The 22,293-nt window shown below is 38.1% G+C and overlaps 2 protein-coding genes across 2 annotated transcripts; one reads left to right on the top strand and one right to left on the bottom strand.

Moving 5' to 3' along the window:
* Positions 1-351: 351 nt before the first annotated feature.
* Positions 352-10,276, top strand: LOC131475498 (GDP-L-fucose synthase-like). Its single transcript, XM_058653675.1, has 11 exons — positions 352-601; positions 3,087-3,272; positions 7,153-7,267; positions 7,389-7,517; positions 7,647-7,720; positions 7,970-8,103; positions 8,214-8,278; positions 8,447-8,513; positions 9,375-9,454; positions 9,642-9,741; positions 9,837-10,276. The coding sequence occupies exons 2-11, from the start codon at positions 3,118-3,120 to the stop codon at positions 9,890-9,892; spliced, it is 975 nt and encodes a 324-aa protein (XP_058509658.1). The 5' UTR covers positions 352-601; positions 3,087-3,117; the 3' UTR covers positions 9,893-10,276.
* Positions 10,277-17,534: 7,258 nt separating this feature from the next.
* Positions 17,535-21,702, bottom strand: LOC131476153 (GDP-L-fucose synthase-like). The gene is made up of 10 exons (XM_058654684.1): positions 21,250-21,702; positions 20,369-20,483; positions 20,154-20,282; positions 19,904-19,977; positions 19,517-19,650; positions 19,340-19,404; positions 18,413-18,479; positions 18,236-18,315; positions 17,966-18,065; positions 17,535-17,871 (listed from the first exon to the last, which is right to left on the bottom strand). The coding sequence occupies exons 1-10, from the start codon at positions 21,402-21,404 to the stop codon at positions 17,816-17,818; spliced, it is 975 nt and encodes a 324-aa protein (XP_058510667.1). The 5' UTR covers positions 21,405-21,702; the 3' UTR covers positions 17,535-17,815.
* Between the last annotated feature and the right edge of the window lie 591 nt (positions 21,703-22,293).

The raw sequence follows: 22,293 nt of genomic DNA, 5'->3' as shown, positions 1-22,293 counted from the left end.
AGTGGTGTGAAAGGAGGGACTTTGTGGGAACATATCCTTTACACACTAAAACTTTAAATACACTGACATTTGCTGTATGCTCAAAACAAATCTAGAAAAGCTGCATCCACAGCATCATGTAAATAGTTGCCCGCTCACAACAACACCATACCAAATAACAGTTCATAAGGCAGTCCTACAGTGCAGCCGCTGGCAAGGAGGGACCAATCTAGGTGCGGCTTACTCGTACCGACATCGTGCCAACAGGCTGGGCACCAACAAGGGACTGCTACGTATTATCCATGGCTCATCGTCCATCTATTGAACCAATCACAATTGAACACATACCCATAGACTACGATAAACCTTAATTCTCCTTATCAGGTGCTCTTCTGAGATAATATTTCATATCATTTTAGAGAAGTACAGCAGCAAGGGTAATTTCACTTAGCGGAACCCACAGCTGTGTTTTGTATTTTGTTCGTTGCCGTAATAAACGTTTTAACTATAGGGAAGTTTCCTCTCCCATCTCAAAATACAAACAGAACCTGCCTCCAGCTAACGACTTTCGGTGATTTTGGATTTAAGTGTACGTTCGCCACTACACCAACTGTACCAAAAAGTAAGTGCAAGCTCAGAGGAGACCTGTGTATTTACAGAGGAATGACCTGCCTGTGCACGTGAGACAGGCCTCTTCCCTGTCCGTTTATAAATCTCTTCGTAAACTCATCTTTTTTCATCTTTTCATTCACTATTTTTGTTTTTATTGCGCTTAATTCTACGGCTGCTACTTTTACCCCTGTTTTATGTATTTTAACCTATTTTTTTTTTTAGATGTCTTTTATTGCCTTGTGTGGTCTTTTTTATGTCTTTTTTATTTTGTCCATCTAGTTATTATTCTGTGCAGCACATTGGTCCACTGTGGTTGTTTTAAAGTGCTTTATAAACAAAGTTGGATTGGATTGCACTGGATCATGCATCAGCCACTGTTATAACACTTATTCCTTAGTCCTTTATTTCTCCCGCAGTGGGGAAATTTACATTGTTACAGCAGCAAAGACAATAATGATAAAGATAATAAATGCTAAAAGGTTTTTAGAGTACCAGAGTCATTTTCTGGTTCTGAAGGGTGACTTTAACTTCTACCAGAGTAATTTTCTGGTAAGATACTTCGCCCAGGGATGTCATAATGTAATCAAAAAAGTTTATTTATTATCCAAGTGAAAAAAAAGAGTACTTTATTGTATTTCAAGTATATTTATATTTCCAATAGTATGTTGAAAATGTACTTACACAAATTGTACTTTTTGTAAATATATAAAAAGTATACTAGCATCACGCTTTCACACTAACACTTTTAACGTACTTTAAAATAATTATACTATATTACACTTGATAGAAATATATTATCCTAAAATATACTTTAAGTGAAAGTTAAGTGTACTTTCTAAAGTGTACTTATTTGAAAATTGTTTTTTACATATATTTTTGATATATTTTAAATTGTATGCTCAAAATTGTCATTGTAATATACACTGAAAGCACATTTCAAAAGTTTGTGTTGTGTGTAAAGTACGCAGATAGCAATTATTGCAGCTGTTCTGTACTATGTAAAGTCTTTCAGCCTTTAGTATACATGTGCAAGTATGTGCAAGGTAGAAAGTAATAGAGCAAAGTAATAATAAAGTATATTGACTATTAACTGCAAAACATCCTTTTTTAGTAATTGGAATGAGCCAAAAGTATAATTAAGCATATTATTAACACAGTAGAATATATTCAAAGTATAAAGCTTATATATTTTTAAGACACTAACAAATGTTTTTTTAATTTACTTATAATATAAACATAGTACACTTTAATTTTACTAATTAAGCATATATTAGTACATATAAAGCCATATGCTTAAAGTATACAAAATATACTTTAAGTTGTTCCACTTTAGCACATAAAAGTACACTAAATACACTTCAAGTTGAGCTTTTCTACAATTTAATTACAATTAAAATATATTTAGTACAAAATGAGTTGTTCCAAAATAGCATGCTTCAAGTTAACTAATCATGAACGCACTTGAAGTATAATGATTAGTGTGGCTTCAAGTACACGAAAATATACTTAATTTTAGTACACTTAGCACTCTTATTTTTCAGCTGGGTATAAATGTTTTTTATCCACCGCGAAAATATTTGAGCCACGAAACGCGGCGGAATTGGAGTGAAGTGAGTATGGATCAAAAGCGCAAGGGGAGCGCAGCAAAACTCAGGCCGCTACAACGAGTTCTACCTCAGCTGTGGGTGCAGGACCGCCGGCTTCAACATCATCAAGTGCAGAAGCAGTCCCTTCGAGTGCAGGGGGCTGTCGGACTGGCCCATGTGCAAGTAAATATTCAGGTGGATTCAAATAAACAAGGGAAATAATGCTATGAGTAGACTTGGTGTCCAATTTACAGTGTTATTTTAGCTTGCCAAATGTTATAGTTTGCAGGTGTTACCGCTTACAGTCATGTAGACTAATATTAGTGAAACATTGCTTTGCCGAAATGGATGCTTAATCATAGGTAACCAGCGATTGATTGCTAATCATGACTACAATAATCAATAATAAAAAAAAATATTTGGATAATCTATTTTGAAAAATGCAATTTTTCACCATGTCTGTCAGATGATGTTGCATCTGTATTTCAAAGCTCTATTATGTCTTTACTGTTGTGTTCCGTTATAAGGGTAATACCAAATGTTGACACTTGTGAATACATCAAACCGGAAGAGCTGTACACACTATGCAATGTTGTTATTCCCTCCAATGGAGTTGTTAGTATAAAGTGAAAAAAACGGCACATACTTTAAGAGTATTACGAGGTAGCTAATACTACATTTACCATCGTCTCGCAGTCTAGGTCATTCACATGAGGTCACACCCAAATGGAGTTGACAAAAAAAAATGCTGTTTTAATAAGAGCAATGGCCTTTTTGTCTAGGTAAACAGCCAAAACATACAGCCATTGTCTGTGACTCATGATCTGGGCTATTTAAGGCTTTTTCCCCCCCCTCATCTGCTCACTTGTTTTTTTTCCACCTGTATTCATCTATTTTGTCTTTACTCAGTCCGCTGGAAAAGACAGCTAAGAAATAGAAGATGGCATCAGGGGAGAAGACAGAGCCGATGCGTGTCCTGGTGACAGGTGGATCTGGGTTGATTGGCAAAGCCATTGAGCATGTGGTGTTTAAGGAAGGTGGGAAACGTGAGGGAGAAGAATGGTTCTTCCTCTCCTCAAAGGACGGAGATCTAACGTAAGTTGCCAGAGTTGTAAGTTGATTTTTCACATTTTGTCCTTTTGTCTCTTGAGAATTCATAGATGGAGTTACGCTTACAGTGGCCCTCATTTATCAAATGTGTGTACACGCGCACGCTAATTTTCACGCAAAGATGCGCATTTATCAGTGTGGAAAATATCACGCCAGCTCAGACCAGACGGTGCACGCAAGTTTGAAGTAGCGGCGGACTCGAAGCGCAGGGTGTGACTGTTTGGATAAATGTTATCGGATGTTCAGAGGTTCGAAACTTCTGGATTTTGCCACAACGGGTGGTGGCACTCTGCGGCATACACACTGGCACCTCAGTGGTCCTCACTGTCCTCACTTCATGGGTTTGAGTGACAGCTCCCGCCGCAGCGAATACAGGCTTTAAGACAAGGTACTGTAGTCTCAGTTTGGACTAACTTCCCAGACAAAGCAATACGTTTATTAAATGCAATGTTTTTCTTAAAATTATTATTATTGTTAAGCTTGAGCAGATACAGCACTGAGATGTGCTCTATGGATCTATAATTGCTGCTCTTTGCAGCACAGGAAATCATTCCTGCCTGTGGCTATTAAACTGTACAACTCGGACTATGGTTATCTATAAAACAAAACAAAACAAAACAAACTAAACAAACTATACTCATCCTCACTTCTTTGCTAACTATTTGTATATTGTATATATTTCCAGATTGTCTACTTTATTATTGTATATATTTTTTTTTATTTATTTAATATTTTATTTTATTTGTCGACTGGCTACAGGCAGGGATGGACTGGCAAATCGGGAGCACCGAGAGTTTTCCCGGTGGGCCGATCAGTTTTTAGTTTTTTTTTTATAAAGTCGTACATTTACATTTATGAGCATAAAGTAGTAATATTCTAACCTCTTTTTTAACTGGAACTGGTCCACTGCAGGGTTATCGGTGGATGAATCAGCTGCCGCTGTGCTTGCTGGACCTGGACTCCTCCTGGATCCAAAATCTTAATCATCAGTCGGATTGTTACTTGAGAAACCACAAAACCCCTCTGAATGGCCCGCTGATGCATCCACCGCAAAAGCAGCGATTTCCTCCAAGTCCGCCTGGTTCTTTATCCATCTGTGGAAAAGATGCATCTTCTTGCATATACTTTTTAAAGTCCTGATACGTGCCAAAAGATTAAGTATCTCTTTGGGGAAACCTATTCTAAAGTACAATTCCACGAAATGCTCCACGGCCCCTCATTTTAACAACTCTCCTCTTCTAAAACAACAGGTTCGAATATGACGACTGTATTCTCGTTAATTAGCACTTTAATTTAGTTAATTGAGACTTTAATTTCGTTAACTAAGACTTTATTCTCGAAGTCTGTCTTTAAGAACAAATGTTTTTTTTGTCAATGTGGCCCTAACACTCCGTCGTACTTTTAGTGTTATTGCAAACAGACAGCGATGTGTATGTCGGTAATTAACCGGCAAAAAAAGAGTACAACTAAAACTAAACCCAAAGTAACAACATGAAAAGGTCGACAGGATTAACCGGAATCACAATTACCGCAACATGGGATTTCTCTGGGTGAACTGACGATCTGACACAGATGCAATTAACCAAACTGAGAGCAGCTGTGCAGGTGAACCAGAGCTGCCACGCCCAGCCAGAGAGAGGGAGAAAGACGAACAACGGACATTCGCTCCAGATCCAACGGCACCCTTCTACTTCTCAACACTGAGATAGGTGCACGATCACGGCTTGTTCAAAGTCCGACCCATCGCTCTTGACTTTCGTGGTCTTATTTAGGGACCGTCAAAAAATGACTCTTGAAAAGCCAATATTTACATAAAAATTGAGAAAAACATATATACGAGGTACTAACATGGAATAAAAAAAGGTGTGTCCTGACAAGGCAGTCTAGCACTATGGCCCTATACTGATTTGGCGTCTTTAGGTCACATGACCTGGAAGCTATTGAGCTAAAATGCTAATATTTCAGTAAAAGAATTATTAAAAATGTGGGAAGTATTGCATTGGAATAAAAAGAGGTGTGTCCTGACTAGGTAGGCTAGTACTATGTTTCTGCACTAATTTGGTGTGTTTGGGACACATAACCTGGAAGCTATTGAGCTAAAATGCTAATATTTACATTAAAAAAATATTAAAAATTTGGGAAGTATTTAAATGGAATAAAAATAAGTGTGTCCTGACTTGGTAGGCTAGCACTATGTTTCTGCACTAATTTGGTGTCTTTGGGACACATTACCTGGAAGCTATTGAGCTAAAATGCTAACATTTACATTAAAAAATTATAAAACATTTGGGAAGTATTTAAATGGAATAAAAAGAGGTGTGTCCTGACTAGGCAGTCTAGTACTATGTTTCTGAACTGATTTGGTGTCTTTAGGTCACATGGCCTGGAAGCTATTGAGCTAAAATGCTAATATTTACATTAAGAAAATTATAAAAAATTTGGGAAGTATTTAAATGGAATAAAAAGAGGTGTGTCCTGACTAGGTAGGCTAGTACTATGTTTCTGCACTAATTTGGTGTCTTTGGGACACATGGCCTGGAAGCTATTGAGCTAAAATTTAAAAAAAAATTTAAAATGTGGGAAGTATTTAAATGGAATACACCTTAGTCTAGAATAAAACCTAGTAAGGACACACCTCTTTTTATTCCATTTAAATACTTCCCAAATTTTTAATATATTTTTTTAATGTAAATATTAGCCTTTTAGCTCAATAGCTTCCAGGCCATGTGTCCCAAAGACACCAAATTAGTGCAGAAACATAGTGCTAGCCTACCAAGTCAGGACACACTTCTTTTTATTCCATTTAAATACTTCCCAAATTTTAATAATTTTTAATGTAAATGTTAGCATTTTAGCTCAATAGCTTCCAGGCCATGTGATCTAAAGACACCAAATCAGTTTAGAAACATAGTACTAGCCTACCTAGTCAGGACACACCTCTTTTTATTCCATTTAAATACTTCCCAAATTTTTTATAATTTTCTTAATGTAAATATTAGCATTTTAGCTCAATAGCTTCCAGGCCATGTGACCTAAAGACGACAAATCAGTATAGGGCCATAGTGCTAGACTGCCTTGTCAGGACACACCTCTTTTTATTCCATTTTAGTACCTGTATATATGTTTTTCTCAATTTTTATGTAAATATTAGCTTTTCAAGAGTAATTTTTTGACGGTCCCTAAATAAGACCACGAAAGTCAAGAGCGATGGGTCGGACTTTGAACAAGCCGTGATCGTGCACCTATCTCAGTGTTGAGAAGGAGAAGGGTGCCGTTGGATCTGGAGCGAATGTCCGTTGAATATCCAACCTGAAACTGATTTCACCGCGGTGAAAGACGAGGAGAAAAAACAACAACAATACTCCACCCACAGTCACAACATCCTGACTTCCCTTGATCCCACTTTTTTTTTCTTTTTTTTTTTTTTTCGAAATCCCACATACTTTTCAGCTTCTGAAGCTTCTCTTTGTGGTCTCAAAAATATGATTACATGGGGGCTTGGAATTCAAATTACAAGCATTTTCAGGCACAAAGGCCGCATGTGTACAGTTTTATGCAAGTTTGCTAAATGAGGGCCAATGTGTGCCAAAAAGGAAAAAAATAGTGAGCACTGTCTTCAAAATACAGATGTATTATATTTTTACAAAGTATAGGTCCATTTTTATTGTTATTATTATTATTATTATTATTATTATTATTATCATCATTATTTTACATGTTTCCTTTATACTGTTTACACAACAGTCCTGCTTGGACAAACAGGAATTCAAACAGACAGTTATCAAAGCTGAGTTTCTTGTGATCTTTAAACAAACAATTGAATAAAGTCGTCTGTCTGTCTGTCAATGTATTGAAATATAAACAGGGATGTTGAGCAGACCAGAGCTGTGTTCGAGAAGTATCATCCCACTCATGTCATCCACCTTGCTGCCAAAGTGGGAGGACTCTTCATGCACTTGAAACAGAACCTGCAGTTTCTGGTGAGTTCATGTTGATGGACATATTAATGTCTCCATGATCCCCCACTGTAAAAGTGAAGTCTTGTATCTATTGTCTTTGAACTGTCATGGCCAGTGAGTGACAATCTGACTTCTTTTACAGAGAGACAACATAAAGATCAATGACAACGTCCTGCACACTGCCCATGAGACGGGTGTTAACAAAGTCGTGTCTTGCCTGTCCAGTTGTATCTTTCCTGACAAAACTACATATCCCATTGATGAGACAATGGTAAGTGGAGCTACACGTGTGGAGTGTTTATGATTGAGTCACTGGGTTTCAATGAGGTGTCTCAGATAGTGATGTGTGTAAATGATAAGAAAATGTAAAAAAAAGATTGCCTTATTCTCACTCTCCAAGATCCACAATGGGCCACCTCATGAATCAAATTACGGATACTCGTATGCCAAAAGGATGATTGATATTCAGAACAGGTAAGCACCAGGTGTGTGTGTCTAATGTGTACATTCATCTGACACTGAGACTAAGGATAAATGACTGGAGGATTAGTGCTTGACCACAGATTGTCTTTTGTTGCTTTTATATAACCAGCATGGTACCCATGAACTACTTTTTTTCATGGATATCACAAATGCATTTGTGTGTCATTTCTGTTTCGTCAAAAGACAGAAATGAACAACTACCAGCATCTGAAATCTTCTCTCTCTTCTCTGTGGTGACAGGGCATACTTTCAGCAGTATAAGCGTTGTTACACATCAGTCATCCCAACCAATGTGTTTGGTCCCTATGACAACTTCAGTCCAGAAAATGGCCACGTGCTCTCAGCTCTCATGTGCAAGACACACAAAGCCAAACGTGTGTAACTCACAATCACAAATCCATCTTCTGTAACAGTGACTACAACCACAGATAAAAAAAACACACAATAACTGTAGAGGGTTGTTTTTCTTCTTTGTCTCTCACAGAAGATGGAACCCACGTGAAGGTGTGTGGCACTGGAAATCCACGAAGACAGTTCATCTACTCTCTGGTAAAGTCTCAGTGTGCTGCTGTCAGATAGTTCACAGTATACAATTAATACAAACAATATATATATATATGTTGCTATTTAAATATCTTACAACGGTATAAACGTATTCCAGCATGTTGACTAACAAAGTCTACACAAACTAATTCCCATTGTTATGTTTATTCTCAGGACTTAGGCCGTATACTTGTCTGGGTCCTGAGAGAGTATGATGAGGTGGATCCTCTTATCACTTCTGGTGCGTACACTTCTCACTCTGAATGTACATTACGTGTATTACACATTATAGTCATCTTCCATAATATCAACTGTCTCCGACCCTCTCTCACTCCTCACACCACTGCCATCCTGATCCACAGCCTTGTCACTTCCCGTTTGGATTATTGATTTTGGCCAAACACAACTCAGTAGAAACCAACTGAAACTGGCAAATCACAAAGGCTTCTGTGTAACCCTGGCATCACATCATTTGTCTACAGAGTGTTCCTCATTATATCTTTGTTGTACATAACCCAACTGGGGCAGAGGACCGATAACACAACTACGTAGTCCTCCCTGTATTCCACTCTAGGTATCAGCAGAGGAAGGCTTAGGTACCAGACATCTTGACCTGAAGTCTCTCCCCTCTCCCCCTTTTCTCCAAAACCTTAGATATACCTTAACTCAGAGATTCACTGGACAGAAGATGCCCAACTCTTAACATCTCCTTGTTCATGATTGGCATTGTCTCGGTTCTCCTCGGATCTGAGCTGCCTTCAATAAAACCTTTCAACTTAACCCATCACTGACTCCAGAGGTTCCATCATTGGTCGTCTCACTTGATAATCAAAATCTCCACAACAATCCTCAGATCCTCCTCCTCCTCCATCCCCCTCACTGTCCCTCCTGCCCGTCTTGTCACCAGCTCTGGAATTCCCTCACTCCTGACCTTCACAACACTGATTCCCTCCCACATTTCAAGTCCAAACTAAAAACTCACCTGTTCAATAGCATACTCCCAATGACCACACAGCACTGTTTTGTTATCATTATTAGTATTATTAGTATTATTATTATTATTGTTATTATTATTGTTGTTGTTATTATTATTTATTTCCAGTTGGGTCAGAAAAGGAAGTTTCCCTCAAAGAGGCCGTGGACATGATCGCAAAGGCTTTGGACTTCAAGGGTGAAATAGTCGTATCCTTCAAACATTTCCTGGTAATCCAGACACCAACGCCTGCTCCCACAGGCTGGTTTCAGGATTCCTTGATAATGCATGAACTGTTCAGAAGGTGTTCTATTTTGAGCAATCTAAAAAACCATGTTTATGAACCCGTTAAGTTTAAAAAGAATAATTGGGTTTACCCTTGACACTTCACACTAGTATGACACCACTATGTCCGATGGGCAGATGAAGAAGACGGCGAGCAATGACAAACTGAGACGCTACCTTCCTGACTTCACCTTCACACCGCTTGATGAAGGTCAGAGTTCATAATAGTACAAGTTAATGAATGTGGATGAATATTTGCCTGTGTTTTAAAGTAACTCTTTCCTTTTATTTTATCTGTCCTTCCAGCCATCAAGTTGACCTGTGAATGGTTTGTGGCCAATTACGACATTGCGAGAAAATGATGTGATGAAGCACTGAGCTGAAAACACTGCATGTTCTTGCTGGTGTTGTTTTTCTTCTTCTTTGTTTTGGAGTGAACATCTGCAATATGAGCAAACATGCGAGGGCCAATAATAACTTATGCTGTTGATGCAAATGTATTCTTCTGATTTACTGATTGACATCTTAAAACTTCTCTATACTTTTGGTTTTATGGGGCAGGGAGGGGCAAGATGACCATTTTAAATGATAATACCTTCTTCTTTTTTTTTACAGTGATTATGTTTTCTAAATGAACTTTCAAATTTAACACGCAAAATCTGGTGTTCATGTACAACTACAGTGTTTTGTTTTGTTTTGTTTTTTTAAATAAAACTTGCTGTTTTTCTTCATTTCAACCTTCAATATCTGGCATTTATTTACAATTTCAACATACAGTAAATTGTAAATAAATGCCAGATATTGAAGGTTATTCTGGTAAAATTGGCAAAAGCACTTACTCACAGGATATTTTATTATTATAATAATAATTCATTTAATTTAAATCTCAAAGTGCTACAAAAGCAATCAAAAGGAGCGTGTATATCTCTTACTTCCCTAGTCCCTCATTCAAACTCAATAATAAAATAAAAAGTCAGATGAAGTAAAGTACTGAGTGCTGTCCCAAGTTCACTAAAAGCATTTGTGGCTTTTGACCAAACAAACTGCAGAATGCGCTTTTCTCCCCCTTTTCTGACCCCCAGTCGAGGCAGATGGCTGCACATCTTTGAGTGTGGTTCTGTCAGAGATTTCTTCCTGTTAAAAGGGATTTTTTTCTCTCCACTATCCATGGTGTTTGCTCACTGTGTGAATTATTGGGTTTCTCTGCTCTCCATGAAATGTACAGTGCCTTGAAATAATGTATTACAAATCAAATCGAATTGAATTGAGGAGTTGTATTAGAAATGATGACAGATTCAAACAATCTTATACAAACTACATGAAACCTACAACTTAAGTGTTGAATGTTGCAGAGATCAACTCTCAGATTCCACACAATCTCCCAACACAATATTGACTTTGATATTGACACATTCCACAATGGCAAGTGCATACAAAGAACAAGGCATTCATATGTCACACACACATTCTCGCAACACAATACTGACTTTGAACTTTGTTCAATATTTTCAAACATCACCACACCATCTCCCAACACAATACTGACTTTGAACTTTGTTCAATATTGTCAAACATTACCACACAATCTCCCGATACAATGCTGACTTTGAACATTGTTCAATATTGTCAAACATCGCAGATATTGCACATTCCATTGGGGCGGGGGGTTGTGCTGTGCCAAACGCCTTATGTTAATCTCCACTGACATAGGGCAATAGGTGGGGTCACACCCAGTGTTGTTTTTGACAGCCATTCTAGATTTAGTCTTAGTTTTAGTCTTTTGGACTAAAACGCTTATTAGTTTTAGTCACGTTTTACTCATTTCTATATGTGATAGTTTTAGTCACGTTTTACTCATTTCTATGTGATAGTTTTAGTCACGTTTTAGTCATTTCTACATATGATAGTTTTAGTCCCGTTTTACTCATTTCTATATGTGATAGTTTTAGTCCCGTTTTACTCATTTCTATATGTGATAGTTTTAGTCACGTTTTAGTAATTTCTATATGTGATAGTTTTAGTCACGTTTTAGTCATTTCTATATGTGATAGTTTTAGTCACGTTATACTCATTTCTATATGTAATAGTTTTAGTCAGGTTTTACTCATTTCTACATATGATAGTTTTAGTCACGTTTTAGTCCTTTCTATATGTGATAGTTTTAGTCACGTTTTAGTCATTTCTACATATGATAGTTTTAGTCACGTTTTACTCATTTCTATATGTGATAGTTTTAGTCACGTTTTAGTCATTTCTATATGTGATAGTTTTAGTCACGTTTTAGTCATTTCTACATGTGATAGTTTTAGTCACGTTTTAGTCATTTCTATATGTGATAGTTTTAGTCACGTTTTACTCATTTCTATATGTGATAGTTTTAGTCACGTTTTACTCATTTCTATATGTGATAGTTTTAGTCACGTTTTACCCATTTCTATATGTGATAGTTTTAGTCACGTTTTAGTCATTTCTATATGTGATAGTTTTAGTCACGTTTTACTCATTTCTATATGTGATAGTTTTAGTCACGTTTTACTCATTTCTATATGTGATAGTTTTAGTCACGTTTTACTCATTTCTACATATGATAGTTTTAGTCACGTTTTAGTCATTTCTATATGTGATAGTTTTAGTCACGTTTTACTAAAACGTGTTGGTGATTTGCACTTCAAGGCCACCGTAGTAGAGCTGCAGCTAACGATTATATTTATAATCAATTAATTTTCTCCATGAATGGAGTAATCGTTTGGTCCATGAAATGTCATGAAATGTAGATGGAAGGAAGGGGAAAAGGAAAGCCATAAGAGGATGAAAGAGGACAGAAAGGAAAGAAAGAACGAAAGAAAATAGAAGGAAATCTGTTTGTCTACTCACACAGGTAAATCACATTCAGTCCAGTCAGTGAAATCCAGTCCATGTGTTTCGCTGCTGGTTTCTGTGAACGCATGAAAACAGAAAATTAACTTGGGGCAACTTCACGTTATCGTCTCCGTCCTGCAGAGGCTGATGCTGCTCCATCATCCTTTCCTCGTCTCCTCTTTCCTCATCTCCTTGTCACGCAAACATGGACAAAGTGTGTCTCGGACCGCGTCTCATTGATATGTCCTGTCCCACAACTTAGACAAACAGTCGGACAGGACTGTGAGTCTGTTAGTGTCGGTCAGTTTTGCTCTTCGTTCACAGTGAAGAGTCCATTACAGTCCCTGCACTGTGAACGGTCATCAATTGGAAAAGGGGAAGAGGGATTGGGGAAGATAGAAAGAGGACGGAGACAAAAGAAAGGGACGTTTACAACATGAATGACGCAGACAACAATGACAAACAAACATTGAAACACCATTTTATCTTAGGTATAGTTTAATTGTTTAATAGAGAGAAGAGAAACCCAACAATTCACACAACGAGCAAGCACCAGTGGCAACAGTGGAGAGAAAAAACTCCCTTTTAACAGGAAGAAATCTCTGACAGAACCAGACTAAAGATGTGCGGCCATCTGTCTCGACCGGTTGGGGTGATAGGAGATAGGTGATAGGAGGTAGAGACAGAAGAGAGCGAACAGGAGCAGAACTACATCATCCAAAACAGGTTACAGAAATGTAAAACACACAAGGGGCCCCCATTTTGTGTGATTAATATAAACTTTTGTGTTGCTGTGGAAGCAACTTTCAGGTTTTACTTTTGTCGTCGCTTTAAGTAACTTTTTGTTAAAGAGCATACATTAATACAGATGTAACAATGTTACAATGTAAAAATTTAACATGTCCTGGAGATGTCGTGGAGATCTGCCAAGCGTTGCCTCGAGGTCAAAACCATGTTGGGTTTCCATCTGGAATAGAGAAGAAGGATCCCCCCCCCCTCCCTCCCCACAAAGCAGCAACAAACACCAGTCACTTGAGCCACAGGAGGAGATTGGGATACTCACAACCATAGGTTCTTTTTGTATCATGGTGGCCACTGACCAGGGGGGCTATTCCAGAAGTAGGTAGAAAAAAGAAAAACAGCAGCAAACATCCCAGTCATTTAAGACACAGGTCAGGTCTGAGTCTGGTAGACTCGTCATACAATGGGAGGACAGAGACAGAAACGGCCGACAAGTACTACAGATCTTTTTTAGAAAAGAGATATGCTACAGTAAGTATAGTCCAATCCAGTTCCATTGCATTGGGTCCGATCCAGTTCCATTGTATCGGTCACAAAGCAGCAACAAACAGTAGTCACTTTAGCCACAGGTGGGTTTGGGGAGATTTGCCACCCTTTTTCATTCAGGTGGCGCAGACCGGTAGGGGGAGGGGACCGTGGATCACAAGTTTCCATGTTCCGTGTTGCATTGCGACGGATCCATTTCCTTCGGCAAACACCCAATACAATAGACTGCACCCAATGGCCTGCACCAACTCCAAAACAATACATTGCACGCAATGCACTGCACCAACTCCAAAACAATACATTGCACCCAATGCATTGCACCAACTCCAAAACAATGCATTGCACAGCACACAGCCACACAGCACACAGCACACAGTCAAACAGCCTACAGTCACAGCTAAGTGCTGTTTGAAGGTCATGTTGAAAGTCACTGTTTGTTTTGTGCTGTAGCATATTTGAGAAACCCCTTGAGAAACCTAGGGGTCCCTTGTAAACCATGAAATACCTCGAAGTCATTGTGAAACCATTTCAGCCATTTTATAGGGTGTACCCACTGGCATTAAAGTTTTGCTTCCTCTGAAGCTTTAGCAATATTATTGGTCCTATATAAAGCTTTAAATATACCTTTATAAAGCCTACAACAGATAAAGGACTCATGTCCTCCCCTGCTCCCTCCCTGGGTGCAGCAGTTGAGATTGGAGCCTGTTGGGGTGAAGAGATGATAAGAATGAGAGCAGAAAATAACCAGCGTTTATTTATGGCGTATTTCCACCGAATCTACTAGCCTCTGGCGCCCTCTGTCGGTCATGTTGGCAAGTGCAGCAAGTGCAGAAGAACAGACACACACAGCCACCAAAAACTCCGTGGAGTGAAGTAATAAGCCATGTATGAAAGCTTGTTTGAGGTTTTAATTCCAGTTGTCCACATTATTATTTACTTAATATTATGTCTAGATTTGTGTCTCTGTATTTCTCTCTAAACTCAATTGAGCAGCTACAAATACCAGTAGAGTGAGAAAGTGAGTTGGACTATGGCCGAAGATGCAAAGAAATGCCCATTAAGAATTTCAAAATTTGATTTTTTTTTTGTTGCTAAAAATAAACCTGGACATTAAGTAGGGCTGCACAATCACATTTTGTCCCCACACCTGCAGCAAGGTTCCTGCATACAGTCGAAAGACAGATACAACGCGTGTGTGTATAATAATAATTTATTTATTTGTATAGCACTTTTCATCAAAGTGCTTTACATTACAAAATAAAAACATACACCATGAAATGTACACAATAACAAAATTGAAAATTAACATAACAACAGTAAAAACAAAACGTTTATAGTCAGTGCTACAGAAAATATACACAGTAAAAACAGTGACCCTAAAGCAGCATAACAATTTAAAAACAGGAAGTGGACAGTTAGAAACTACTAATTAAGACTGATACACAGTAGGGAACTGGCCTGCCTGACCTCAAGAGGAATACTTTTCCACAGTATAGGAGCCCGAAAAGAGAAAGCTCGTTCACCAACTCTTTTTTTGGAACAACCAGACAGCTACTGTCCTGTGATCTCAGTGAACGTGTGGGCACATTAACACACATTAAGTCCGATAAGTAAGAAGGTGCAAGACCATTTAAGAGACTCTGCCCCAACTCCCGGCTGGACCTGACCTGACCTCCGGAAGCTAAGGGGCCGCTGCTAGCATGTGAGCTCAGACAAAGCCGAGAGCAGGTGTAAACGGGTGGTTTTTGGATTCGTTTTAACAGCGTCAACAGTCACATCCTCGTGTCTGAAAGGTTGTTTATCCACCTCGCAGCACAGACCCCACTTCCCTACATTGCGGCGAGGTCTTGTTGGCGGATGTTGTGGTAACGAAGTTTACCAAGCGCTATGCATTGTGGGGCTTCTTCTTCTTTACGGTTGCAAACGACGGTTTGGCGCATTACCGCCACCATCTGGTGTGGAGTCTGGACCTTAAAAAGAAGAATTTAAATTGTTATTAATCCCCTAATAACAATGCAATCTAATAACGTTAGTTTGCAATGAAAAAAAAACGGCAGATTTAGGGAGTAGACCAATTTGACCGTAGCTGTGAGTGTGAATGGTTGTTTGTCCCTGTGATGGACTGGTGACCTGGCCAGAGTCGCCCTATGTCAGCTGGGATTGGCAGGACGATAACGCGGTAGAAGATGAATGAATATACATGAATGAAGTGCATTAAAGGCAGTCAATATTAGTATCATGTGTATCCCCTTTAGTTAATGTAAAATAAATATTCGCATACACCCGCCATGATTAGAGTGCAATTATTTGCGACTTCTGGCGCACACAGTGCCGTGATAATTATGTAAACAATTTATCGCGATGCGGATACACGTGGGAGCCACAGGGTGGCGCTGTTAATCAATAAAATGCTGATGACTGAACCCTACAACAGGACTGTCGTGTCTGCTGCATGAAACCACATCGACACACAAAGTTAGTTTTCTATTTTGTTGTAAAATGGGACAACAGTATTGGTGGATGTGAATGAATTGTGTCTACCACTTACACACTACATACCTAATAATAATAATAATAATAATAGGGTATGGCAGGGAGTCTGAGGCTAATCTGGTGTTGAATCTCCTTTATTCATTTATGGATAATCACAAGATTTTTTTTTTCTTAGATTCCTTTTGAGTTGTGTGTAATAGGAATGGGGTAGGTTCATGTAAGGTTATACTTCTGCCTACTCCTTTTTAAACATGTGACGAGATAAATAAATGTAAATGTTGCACATGTGTTAGAAATAAATGATCTATCTACTACCGTGCCCATTCTTTTATAATAAGTATTGCATAATGTCTCTTTTGTACTTGCTCAATCCTTGAAAAGCACCTGCATTTTAATTTGATTTAATAAACACACCATCTCTTGTCTATTAGTACAGTGTGTTGTTGTTCACAGGTTCAATGAAACTGTATAAAAACTACTATAGTGACATGGTGGCCCTATAAGTCCTAACTGATGTTCCTCTCATGTCCTCTATTGTTTTCAGTGAGCTGCACATACGATATAGCAAATGCCCTTCCTGAAGCCTCCTCATTTATCTGGTTCTTTGAGCCACTATATTTGTTAATATTTTCAGATCATTACATAATCAACTAAGTGGGCTGTATCCCTCACATTTAGTTGTGTCTTTTCTTTATGCGTTACAATTTCTCCATACCATGTTTTGGGGAATTCCTCTTTTATTAATGCATTATTGTAAACTTTTAATAGTTTTAATGTAATCTGTTCTGCTAAAGACAGTATTTTTGTTTTTAAAAAATACTGTATATTTGGGGTTAGGGTTAGGGTTAGTAGCCTGTTCGCGTCACTTGAGAAAAAAAAAAGGCTCACCCAGATAATTATGGGATGTCAAGTCATAAGTTCAAATATTTGCATTCAAGTACATAAATAGTGTGTATTGTTTTCTCCAGGTATGTTGATTAATTTTCTTATAAGAGCTGTTTCTGGGTTTGGATTTCATTTTTTTTCTTTCTTGGAATTGTATTTATTTATTGGACATGGACCCCTAAATTGCATTGTTTGTACTTTAACTTGTGTACAGTAATATGAGCTCTGACCTTGTCAGTGCTGTCTTCCTCATCTGGTCATCAGACATACTGTATATGACTTATAATTAATGAGGGTGTCTTCTATTTTTTGTTTAACAGACGACATTTAGATCCACAAAAACAACCACTGCTTTTGCTTCCGGTTGACTTAAAAAACATTTTAATCTACAACCTAATAAACATCCCCCACCATATGTAGACATTGTGCTCCGTCTTAAGAAAAACATCAACTTCAAACTTAATAAAATTTCACCATATGTTGAGTCTAGTATTCCTTTAATTTAAACATGTAACTTAGGTTCGAAACATAATCACCGTAAAAGAAGAAGAAGGTATTATGATTTAGTTCATATAGTTCATATTGCCCCTCCCTGCACCATAAAATAATTTAATAAATATAGAGAAAGAAATGTCAATCAGCAAATAGGAAGAATAGATTAGCATCAACAGTGTAAGTAATTATTGGTCCTCGTATTGCAGATGGTAACTCCAAAACACCGAATAAGAAAAACAGTGTTTTCAGCTCAGTGCTTCATCACATCATTTTCTCGCAATGTCGTAATTGGCCACAAGCCAGTCACAGGTCAACTTGATGGCTGGAAGGACAGATAAAATAAAAGGAAAGAGTTACTTCAAACACAGGCAAATATTCATCCACATTCATTAACTTGTACTATTATGAACTCTGACCTTCATCAAGCGGTGTGAAGGTGAAGTCAGGAAGGTAGCGTCTTAGCTTGTCAATGCTCGCTGTCTTCCTCATCTGCCCATCGGACATAGTGGTGTCATACTAGTGTGAAGTGTCAAGGGTAAACCGCATTATGGGTTTTTTTTTAGCTTAACAGGTTAATAATCATTGTTTTTACCTCAAAATAAAACACTCAATAATAAAATAAAATAATATCAAAAAATTGTTTTTCAATGAGAAAGCCACTGTCTGGATTACTGGGACAAGGATACGACTATTTCACCCTTGAAGTTCAAAGCCTCTGCGATCATTTCCACTGCCTCTGTGATGGAAACTTCCTTCTCCGGCCCAACTGAAGTTTAAATAAATGAACTTAGACAAATGCTAATAATGAATTAAACAGTGTGTCAACTTTCTCGCATTTTATTGCGAGTGAGAAGTGTACTCACTAGAGGTGATGAGAGGCTCCACATCGTCATACTCTCTCAGGACCCAGACAAGTATGCGGCCTAAGTCCTGAGAATAAACACAGCAATGGGTATTAGTTTGTTAGTCAACATGCTGACATGTGTTCATACTGTTGTACGATATTTAAATAGCAATACACAGTGCTTAACAAATGTATTAGACCACCTGTCAGAAGCGAGAAAACGTAAATATTTTAGAAATCTTTCGAAAACTTGTTTAACTCTTAGGAAATCTGAGGAAATTCCATCCATCCATTTTCTACCACGTTATCTTCCACATGAGGGTCGCGGGGGGTGCTGTGCCAATCTCAGTGACATAAGAGCCTGAATATGTGACCTATAAACACACACCCCCAGGTAGTCCACATAAGGAGTTTACCATGGGTAAGAGTTAAAACTAACAATTGTATTGTTATTTATTTGGCACATGACAATCTAAATTCATCTTTTTACACCCACATTTGAGCCGGCTCACTGGACTTCTATGAGAAGTCTTTTGAATTTTTGTGAATTGTATTTGAAACTGATTTGCAACTGATTACAGATAAAGGTTATATTTAGTATATTTAAATATTATTTACTGGCATTCATCTTGTTGTGGGTTGTTTTGTCAAGGCACCTGAGCCAGTCTTGACACAACCACTAAAACTAATTTTTCTGTTCAGGGATGCAAGTAATTCTTGATCAAATATTTTGATTTAATTAGATTAATTCAATAAATCAATTTTTGCAACAGACTATTGCAGAAAAAGATTTTGATAATTACCAATGCTGTTAATTTAGGACAGCTGTGCCAGCTGTGGGTGGTGGTCTGATCAATTTGTTAAGCACTGAATGTTTTTATTTTATTTTATTTTTTTATCAATCTTATACTGTGAACTATCAGACAGCAGCACACTGAGACTTTACCAGAGAGTAGGTGAACTGTCTTCGTGGATTTCCAGTGCCACACACTGTCACGTGGGTTCCGTCTCCTGTGAGAGACAAAGAAGAAAAACAACCCTCTACAGTTATTGTGTGTGTTTTTTATCTGTGGTTGTAGTCACTGTGTTACAGAAGATGGATTTGTCGTTGTGAGTTACACACGTTTGGCTTTGTATGTCTTGCCAATGACTGCCGACAGCACGTGGCCGTTTTCTGCACTGAAGTCGTCATGGGGACCGAACACATTGGTTGGGATGACTGATGTGTAACAACGCTTATGCTGCTGAAAGTATGCCCTGTCACCACAGAGAGAGAGGGGGAGAGAGATAATGAAGACAGACATTCAGTCAGCGGGAGCTTTAAGGAAGTTAAATTAAGGTAAATGAAGGTTATATAGGGCAAATAAAGGCAACAAAAGACAGCCTGTGGAACTGATCCGGTTTGTCTGGTCAAGCACTAAACCGCCAGTCATTTATCCTTAGTCTCAGTGTCAGATGAATGTACACATCAGACACACACACACACACACACACCTACAAAGCTGCTTACCTGTTCTGAATATCAATCATCCTTTTGGCATACGAGTATCCGTAATTTGATTCATGGGGTTGCCCATCGTGTATCTTGGAGAGTGAGAATAAGGCTTTTAATTAGTATTCATATTTTTAGATAAGTGCACAATGTTTGTTTTGTTTTTCATTTTTTTAGCATGTGGGCAAATGATTTTTTAAATGTTCCTTTAAAAAAACAAAACTCAGTGACTCAATCAAAAGCACTCCACACGTGTAGCTCCACTTACCATTGTCTCATCAATGGGATATGTAGTTTTGTCAGGAAAGATACAACTGGACAGGCAAGACACGACTTTGCTAACACCCGTCTCATGGGCAGTGTGCAGGACGTTGTCATTGATCTTTATGTTGTCTCTCTGTAAGAGAAGTCAGACTGTCACTCACTGGCCATGACAGTTCAAAGACAATAGAGACACTAATATGTCCATCAACATGAACTCACCAAAAACTGCAGGTTTTCCTTCAAGTGTATGAAGAGTCCTCCCACTTTGGCAGCAAGGTGGATGACATGAGTGGGATGATACTTCTCGAACACAGCTCTGGTCTGCTCAACATCCCTGTTTATATTTGAATATTTGGTTTAAAGATCATTATCATTTGTGTCCTGTTTGTCAGAGCAGGAGCATGAATGAATTAATGCAGTAATGCAGAGACCCTCTGACTGTGTGTTTTTTTTTGTACTGAATATAGTGCATAATAGTGTGTTATGTAACATATGTAACACTGCTCCTAATTCTAGGATGGGTCAAATGCAGAGAATAATTTCCCCTAAAGGGGATTAATAAAGATACATTATAATTATAAATTATAACACACTATTATGCACTATATTACTGACACACGTCAGGCAAAGTTATAACCAAATAGGAAATGTCAGCTTCAAGGAAAGGCCAGCGATACTTCTGGATTATTATTATGCGTTTAATGACATATCGAAAATCCAGCTCAGCTTCACAAAAAATAACCATATTCTTTCTGGAAATATAATCATAACATACTGAAAAAGTAATTGAATTCAGACACGTTCAGACACACATTAATTTAATTATTAAAAAAAATAATAATAATAATAATAATAATAAAAAAATAAAAATACTTTTTTTGATATTGTCAGGGCCAGCAGAGAAGGCCCCGCTGGCCCTGACAGCCCACCACTGGAAATGACTGAGTCTTCTGGTACTTTCTGAGTCTGACATGGAGCAACTGTAACAAAACAATTTCCTTCGGGATAATAAAAGTATTCTGATTCTGAAAAAAATGTGACGTAAAATGAATCGCGACTTGGACTCAACAACACACGAGAAGACATGTAAAGTAACTTACGTTAGATCTCCATCCTTAGAGGAGATGAAGAACCATTCTTCTCCCTCTTGTTTCCCACCTTCCTTGAACACCACATGCTCAATGGCTTTGCCGATCAACCCAGACGCGCCTGTCACCAGCACACGCATCGGCTCCGTCTTTATCTCTGATGCCATCTTCTATTTAAAAAAGGAAAGTTTCCAAAAAGTTGGTGTCGTAGCGAAAGTACACTTAATTCCACCGAAAGTCGTTAGTGCTTAGCAGGTTCCTATGGGCTTGATCATCAATCACCAAGGCAAGAAAGAGTTATGTTTAGGGTTAGTTGTGCAATTATTGTTGCTAGTTGGTGACCCCTGGGAGAGTAAGGATTTCAAAGAGGACATAAAAATTAAGGTCTTAAGTCAAATATTTAAAATGTAATCCCATCTGTGTAGCTTGCACGCAGAAGTCTGTTCTCTTCTGACAGCTCAGTGGTAACAGCCCATTTTATAGGTGGACATACTTCAGCAGGTAGGCGGGCCCAACCTTTTTGATTTATTTAAATTAGGCCTAAAGTAAAGGGAAGTGTTGTTTTGTAATTACCCTAATGGTCTAAAATGTCTTATACATTGTGCATCAATACACAGTCATGATATATTGTACATTATTTGCAGCTGGTTAATTGACTTGTTCTACCTGTTCTTCAGAAAGGGAAACCTGTCCATCGTGAAAGAAGAATTCAAGGCGTTATTCACACTTAAAACGTTAAAAAGTCTCTGATCTGAAGGACCCGTGTATAACCATGCAATTATTTCACACAGTTTTTGACATTGTTACAGACAGTTTTCATTTTATTGTACTGCACAGATCGGATTGTTATACTTTTGCCACATGGATGGTGACTTGACGTGTTGATGGGTTTCAATTCCACAAAAGCCTGACTGAGGTTTACTCCCAGATACAGACAATATCTGCAACCTGACTCTCACCTCCTGGAGCACAAACAAAGTCACCATGACAGCCTTGCCAGGTCATCCACAATGAGTACAAGGAATGAGGAACAAATACAAATAAAATCCCAATTGT

Source organism: Solea solea, chromosome 16 (assembly GCF_958295425.1).
Source record: "Solea solea chromosome 16, fSolSol10.1, whole genome shotgun sequence".
Taxonomy (NCBI): Eukaryota; Metazoa; Chordata; class Actinopteri; order Pleuronectiformes; family Soleidae; genus Solea; species Solea solea.
This window is presented reverse-complemented; position numbering and strand designations above follow the sequence as displayed.

Coding starts and splice junctions, on each gene's coding strand:
- LOC131475498 (XM_058653675.1), top strand. CDS start 3,118: ATGGCATCAGGGGAGAAGACAGAGCCGATGCGTGTCCTGGTGACAGGT. Junction 8,104..8,213: donor CAAGACACACAAAGCCAAAC/GTGTGTAACTCA, acceptor TGTCTCTCACAG/AAGATGGAACCCACGTGAAG. Junction 9,455..9,641: donor ACTTCAAGGGTGAAATAGTC/GTATCCTTCAAA, acceptor ACTTCACACTAG/TATGACACCACTATGTCCGA.
- LOC131476153 (XM_058654684.1), bottom strand. CDS start 21,404: ATGGCATCAGAGATAAAGACGGAGCCGATGCGTGTGCTGGTGACAGGC. Junction 18,066..18,235: donor ACTTCAAGGGTGAAATAGTC/GTATCCTTGTCC, acceptor ACTTCACACTAG/TATGACACCACTATGTCCGA. Junction 17,872..17,965: donor CTTCACACCGCTTGATGAAG/GTCAGAGTTCAT, acceptor CTGTCCTTCCAG/CCATCAAGTTGACCTGTGAC.